General features: G+C 41.2%; 1 protein-coding gene across 1 annotated transcript in view; it reads right to left on the bottom strand.

Annotated features, from left to right (window-relative positions):
• The window catches only part of kiss1ra (KISS1 receptor a), a 16818-nt gene extending 11450 nt beyond the window's left edge, over positions 1 to 5368 (bottom strand). The window contains exons 1-3 of the mRNA XM_029453869.1: positions 5340 to 5368; positions 4155 to 5206; positions 1609 to 1733 (exon numbers count right to left, since the gene is read on the bottom strand). Coding sequence (XP_029309729.1) covers positions 1609 to 1733; positions 4155 to 4431 — 402 coding nt within the window. The 5' untranslated portion in view covers positions 4432 to 5206; positions 5340 to 5368. The remainder of the gene's footprint in view (positions 1 to 1608; positions 1734 to 4154; positions 5207 to 5339) is intronic.
• Positions 5369 to 7599: the final 2231 nt, after the last annotated feature.

Below are 7599 nucleotides of genomic sequence, written 5' to 3'. Positions count from 1 at the left end.
CCAACATTTTGCATGAAACAGGAAGACAATCAGTCAAAGCTACAGAAGGCCAGCTTCACTGACAATTGCTTTTCCAAAAGACAGTTTGTGTTCGATTATCATCCCCGGGAGTCACTGTTTCAACAAAGGCAAGTTCACGGGGTACGAACTATTCGATGAATGAACTAATTATTTCTCTGTTTTCAATATACAAATGCTTGTATCCCTTCTGCCTGGCTGCCTGTGTTTGTGGCCTGCCACTCACACTGACATTTCTAACACTGTTATGCTAAAATGAGCCATGGACATGTAGCCATTGTGTATTCAAAAGATCATTTCTTCATCAGATCATTAGGCAGATTGTCTCCTCCTCCCTTCTTGCTTCATCATGAATAAGTTACACTTGGACAGTGTTGGTCTACATTTTTGCGTTACTTATTAAACAGGAGCTGTGGTATGTAAGATCCTCAGTGACAGTATAGCCTTGTCAAGCGGCGTAACAATTGAGCATAGTAGTCCACAGTTATTATGGCCTGGCTAAGTGTAATTACAGTGTCGCAGAGAAACATAGTGTCTTTGCTTCACCCCCACTTATTGTCACAGGGTGTGCACTTAAGCACATTTTAATTGGCCATCTTCTTTGAATACGCTGCATGGAGTGCTAACAGGTTGCAAACCTTTACTCACAATGTCATATAAACTACTGATCAAATGAATCGCTGGTGAACTTTTAGCAGCTGTGTATTTTCCCCAGGAGTTGGCGATATTAAAACGGGTCTCAAAGGACAGTGAATACTGGAACTATGCTTCTCCGAAGATGCACGTAAAGTCTCTGCAAACCTATTCAGAGAAGGGTGTTATGAGTAACGGTAGGTCGCACAGGCTCACGGATGCTCATCCATTGTATAACATGGGTTGCTTTTAGTTAACGTCACACAATAATGTCATCCCCACTTCCATTAGTCACCAACAAACAAGGAGTGCCTCAAGGCTCAACACTGTTGCTCTCTACATATAAAGACAATATATAAGTCTTATATCACACATGGAGGGTCGAATGCTCCCTGTAGGGTCAGTGCTGGTTAACTCCTGGGTCAGATTGTGGCATACATCTAAATATTTCTTTAAAATGTAAGTTACTGCATCTTGTAGAAATGTTTCGTTGCTGTTTCTTGCTTCTCCTCCTGTCCTTTTCTGCTGGAGTTTGGTTCTTGCCTGGATATCGTCTGTCAAATGTGTAAATGAAACTACTTTCATTCTAAACTCTTTTGAAAAACCGGCAATAAATGCAACAATGGCTCGTTTTGGATTCGAAGCTTTTTTTAGAGCCGTTTAAGTGGATTAAAAATATGTTTTTTCTATGACGCACAGTTGATTTATTAAATCAGTTTCAATTTTTTCTGCTCCTGTCGAAGGGTATCTGACTGTACCAAAGTCCTAAATGTCAATTCTGAGTTAATTTATTGAATTATAATATTAACAGGGTTTTGTTCAATTTAAGACCAAATCTTACTTCTGTCCCTTTTGCGCAGCAAAATAACACTACTGAGTGTGAAAACACATTCCTAAGCCAGGAAAATGTAATAATGGTCATGATATGATATGACAGAATAACAAGTCTTTATTTACCTGCTGTAGAAAGGCAACAAATTTGCACATGAAGTTGCCAAAGATCCATCCAGGGAGAGGATAGAGGGTGGCAGTGAAGGGGACGCAGCACACCAAGAAGATGATGTCAGTGGCAGCCAGGTTTGCTGCACAAAGAAAAAAAACAAAACATGGAGGACGTCTAGAGTACAGTGTTTTACAGAGAGTGTATCTAATCACAGCTTATTGTATCAGTGGGTACACTTTTAAATTCCTAATCAAAAGAGGCACACTGCATTTACAGTATGTGGGATCTTAAAGGTACGATATGTATAACATTTCCGCATTAATTTACTTTTTATCCCGTTCAAAGCTACATTTTTTCGATACACTCTTTAGATCATCCAGTGTCTGGGATCTTAAGTTGACAGAGAAATAAGATGAGCAATAACCCAAGGACGACCTGATCTGAATAGGTTCAGTCCTTTTGATCTCTGTAAGTTTGTACCTTTGCAATAAACTCAGCAGTAAACCCTCATCTTCAGTGAACAAAGGAAGACTGACCTGGAAGCTCTTCATGACCTGGAAGCTCTTGACTTCCTGTCCTCTGAACGGAGGCGGGGACAGCTGCCTCGCTGAGCAACACAGCAGATCTTACAAACCTGTATGTGTGTGAGTTTGATCATCCTTTGTATGTATAAACTCGCTCCTTCTTGCAAGAATATAGATTAAACCCTTTTATTTGATTTGGATCCTGACTTCGTGGCGTTATTAAGAATATTTTTCTAATATTTTCTGATGTTCTTGGTTTTTGAAGTCAACTAAATACAGTTTGTCCATGCGTCATGTTTCCTGGTCTGATCGCCAGGACGACATCATTCTGTACATGGCGACGTCTTGGTTAGATTTAGGCATAAAGAACGACTTTGGTTAGGTTTAGTCAAACATCTTAGTTTGGGTTTAAATATATATTTTGTTCAGGTTAGGGCTTGTAAACACTAAGATATGTTTAGAGTTAATGAGCGATTGTGGTCAAGTTAAAGTCTGATATTGTGTTGACCCATCCATCCACTTCAACTTGCTCCTTACACAAACTTTGTCACTGTATAACAACACCATCTGACTTCCTCTGATGCATTATTGACAAGATAATGTGTAGTTGCAGCCCGACATCACATCCAACAGTTAAATCTGTATCCAAGCTACATAGAGATTGTAAATGTGATTTATTTGAGATTGTGTTGATTCTCACGTGGACTCTGACACGGACCCTGTGGTGGGTTAGCGGTGCAAAATAATGACTAGATCCGAAAGAAATCTTCTAATAAAGCTTAATTGCAATTAAGGTAAATCCGGTGCATCTGATGTCAAGTACTAAGAGCGTACTTCAGATTCATCGCGTGTTTCCTTCATGATTGTCGGTGCTTTTAGAAAAACTGACTGATGACAGGACGTACAGTACACCTACACACACCGAATGCTTTTAAATTCGCATTGCTTACCCAATATCTTCATATACAAACACACAAGAACACAAATCCATGTTTAGATAAGACACTTGGATTCCCTTTTTTTCTATTTAATCTGTCATTCTGACAAACACGACAAACACTTTTCCTTATTTGTTTTACTATCTGATCTAATCTTGTTATAGTAGCTGGACCATTATGTTGAGAGGGTAGGCAGATGGTGCAGGCACTAATGTAATGTTGCTGAATATTAAACTGATTCAATGGCCTTGGAATATTATCCAAGAACAAATTCATGTCACATACATGCTGCAATATGCAAAGCACAGACACAAATGGTTTCTACAGGAATTGAACAAACCAACAGACCTTAACGTCCATTTATCTATGCTTAATGCATTTGTATTATTATTGTTTTATTATTTAAATTCGTACCGCCTGTGGACTTAAACTCAGGTAATCAATCACCTTTGCCATTCTTCACAAGTGACAGGTGACATAATTGACTTCAACAACAAAAATCAATCAGTCAGGTTCAAGTCAGTGTGAACTGAAAACCAGAGGAGGCATGAGGCAGGTGCGTGATTAATGCCCTCTTTTGACATTAATGAAATCCGCCAGACAACAATTCTGCAATGGTTTAATATCATCCGACTGGAGAATTAGCCACAGTCAACTCTTAATATTCACATTACTGTGGTGGATATAATTAAAAACACGCTACATGGAAACTGTGTAATGAAACAGAAAATGGAGATGATGGCAACACATTTAATATCAATGATGTACTTTGTTTTTAGACCATCAACATTTTCATTGTTGATCACTTTCATATCATGTATCATCACAAATCAATTTGTTCAAATTGAATGCAGCAAGGCTTCCAAAACACCCAGTTATATCACTTTTACACTTGTTTAGATTTTGCAATTCAGGACAATGTCTGTCGCTGGCTGTCAAATATTGACGTTCTTTTGAACCTACTGTTGGCATGCAAAGAAGCCTTTCAGGGTAGATGAAAGAAACAGGGATTTAGATCATATAACTGTAGGATCTTTTTGAGGTCGATGCGACCCACCGATCGCTCTGCATTTGAATATCGTTTTTGCTCTTACTCACCTATGTAGAAGTTGGTCGCTGTCCTCATCTGCCTGTGTTTGGAAATGACATAAATAACCAGAGAGTTGCCCACCAGTCCGACCAGCATGATGAGGGAGAAGAAGAGGGGCACCAGCCAGGCATCTGTGAGGAAAGGGTGTTGATCTCCTTCCTCGTCCTCGTCTTCGTGGCCACGTCTTCGCAGTGAGACATTTGCCTCGGAGCCGTTGATCAAGAGCTGCTCTGTGGAGTTCCAGAGCTGCTCTGTGGAGTTCCAGTGCTCCTCGGAGGGGTACATTGTGACAGGAAGGGTGATTGTGAGGAAGGTGAGAGGAAAAAGCGCGGAGGAGAGCGACTCGAGGAGAGATGGCAATTAGGCGAGAGACCAAGTATGTTGTCAGCAAATGACTCCTGGGTGCCCTCAGGCACAAGAAAGGAGAGGTTGGATAATAAGGAAAATAATGGGGGAGAGGAAAAAATCAGGCAAGGGAGACGCAAGAAAGTAGAATAGAGAAAAGAGCAAGGTGCAAAGTAGGAAGAGCCAACGATGGAGAATATGCTAAGAGGTGAGTGTGCCTGAGGAAAAACTGTATTTGGTAGGCAAACAAATTGGGAAGTGAAAGAATACAGTTAGGATTTAAAGGGAAAAGTTTGCCTTGTGAACAAAAAGGAGAAGGCTCCTCAAGTTGCGGAGTGTTGTTCATTTCAGTGCATCCCAAAGCAGGAGCATAATAAGTGAGGACTGAAGAATACAAGGTGAACGAGAGAGGAGAAAGTGATTCTTTTCTTCAGATAAGGTTGGATGAAAACTGTCCTTGTGTTGCCACCATATCGCTGCTCAGAGCTTTAAAGCATGCTGTGTTGCGCCCTTGCGAGATAAGCAAGCCCCCCAAGCAGTGCTGAGGATTTATTTTTATGCTTAGAGGCAGAAAGACTGTCTTCTGTGAGCTCAGTCGTCAAAAAGGTAAACAATCCACAATACTCACAGCTTCCTTCCTTCACCTCTTTGTTCAGCTGCTGCTCTTCAAGCTTTTTTTTCCCTCCGTCTTCACCAGTAATCCTTTCAAGAGTCACTTGATTCAAAGAAAGAAGACACAGGCTTGTTTAGGAGTTGATATTTGCTCTATAACCTTGACAAAATTATGCCTGCCAAAATCAGTTTGTATCTATAAAGAAAGAGAAGAAAAGAAAAATCTTGAGTATCACCTATTCATTCTCTAGACAGAGTTGACTGTAATTTAGCCTTTACTCGAGCAGAGAGCAGAGCGAAGGAGATGCTGACAGCTTTATAGTACGAGCAAGAGCAAGGACGCACAGACGCAGTGGGGAGAGGAGGTGCACACACACACACACACGCACACACGCACACGCACACGCACACGCACACGCACACGCACACGCACACAGAGAGTCTGAATGCATGTGGGCTACAGCATGATTCCGGGATAAATAGCCGATGTCAGGGTCTCCTAGCAACATTATCCCTCAATTCATCTTTTTGGAATAGTTTCCTAAATTAAAGGCACTCTCCATCTTTCTCTTCTCATTCTGTTCCACTGGGAATTACAATCCTGCAGCTAACGCCGATAACATACCTCCACAAGAGTGTACACAGGAAATTGCAACGGTATTATTGTCAGATTAAACCCCGTAAACTTACTGTATATACCCATAAACCCCAGTGTGTAACATTAAAACTTCACCGAAAGGTCATTATTTATGATGTATTCAAAATATATATTTACTATTGTTGGTAATATTTTTGTCCATGTGTTGGACGTAATGAAGACCAGCCGAAAAGCCAATTGTGTAGGTATGATTTCATCGTTCATTGAATATATTTGCTTCTCGGCACCTGGGAAGAGTTGAATGATATGCATGTGCATCTTGCTTAACCATATGGCCAACCAATTAGCTTCAGTTTGATGTGTAAAACTCTTCACTGGGGCTTAAAACAACATGTTTCATACAAAATGTAATTACGTGCCAATCAGGTATTAAAAAAACTGAAAAAACTTTGTCCTTTAAAAGTTAAACTTTGTTCTTTAAAAGTTAAACTTTACTGCAAGCAGTATCACAACCAGTGACAACTAATGAGTCCTGTAAAGAGAACTCTAGGGCTGCTTCCTAATGCAAATGTATATTATGCACACGCTAAGCCAGCATGTAATGCCAGATGCAAGCACTGCTGCTTCAAGCCAAGGCAACAGATGCTGAGAACTTGCCAGCCCTACAAGAGGGAAGGAGACGCCCGCATGACAGCTCTCTCTCCAAAACTGATATACACTAAGTGACTTATTATAATATAGGAATAGGAATATGCACCATTTTTAAGCCTCTTGGAAAGAGCCAGCATCTGAAAGTAAGCAAGTCTAAATCCCAGAATGCAAGGGTACTTTCACTCGTGGTGTAAAAGCAGACACCAGAGGACACAAATAAACACATTAGGTTTGGTGCTGCATGACTTGCTGTTGGTCTCCGGAAATTTAATTTCCCAAAAGGGGTCCATGGAGAGCAGATGATGCAGGATAACGGTCCCCAAATCTTTCCGATAAATGGCTTAACTGTCAATGCACATGACACACTACTATGGAGTCAACACAAAGGGGATCGGAACAAAAAGCCAGGACCAATTGAACCAAACTAAAGGTGTAAAAGCACGACAAGAGTTTCTCCAGCTTCTACTAGGATGTCCCTGGTCTTCCTATGTCTCAAACACCTCCACCTTTGTAAGTAGATCTACCATGTCAAAGGTGTCCTAGCACCCTGCAGTGCACCCTCACCCCTCACCCCCTCTCCTGTTGTAGCTTTATAGCTAACAGGTCAATCCTCGCAGGAGCTGGGGCAAAAACCTCAGTCCCTGGGAAGAAAGATATGGCAACACGCCCTGCTCCATACTATCCAACAATGGTGGGTTTTGTGGCACCTACTCTTTGCAGGAGTAGGAAGGGAGAAGGGAGAGCTTGTGGCCATTGATGGACCATCGTGTCAGCTCTGAAGGAAGGGGAGGCGTTCCGTAGAAGGAAGAACTATGTATGATTGATTATTGTGGTGGCACCGCATTCCTGATACCAGTTGGGGGTGCAGCGTCCACCTTTCTGGGACAGCTCATCTGCAGCTGAGAGGAGAAAAGACCCCACAATTGACCACTTTTGCTGATGTAGCATATTGCACACTTACCAGCTCATTTTGGCCTTGAAGATGAGGAAGAAAGCAATAGAGGACGACATGCTCCTTAAACGATGAAGAGCTCGTGGACATTGATTTGTATCAAAATTCTGGAGTCTGATTGGCCGGCAAGCGTCCATTATGTTCTTGTAATGAGTATAATAAAACACTTTTGATGAAGGTGTTTACGTAAGTGTTGACAATGTACTGTAAATAAACATTCATTAACAGTACTGAGGATCCAACACGGTTTAGGTTGAGCTGAGTATCTTCTGTATTGTTCTAGGAATCCAAAATT

Source organism: Cottoperca gobio, chromosome 17, assembly GCF_900634415.1.
Source record: "Cottoperca gobio chromosome 17, fCotGob3.1, whole genome shotgun sequence".
Classification (NCBI taxonomy): Eukaryota; Metazoa; Chordata; class Actinopteri; order Perciformes; family Bovichtidae; genus Cottoperca; species Cottoperca gobio.
Note: the sequence above shows the minus strand (reverse complement) of the source record. Positions and strands in the feature narration are given on the sequence as shown.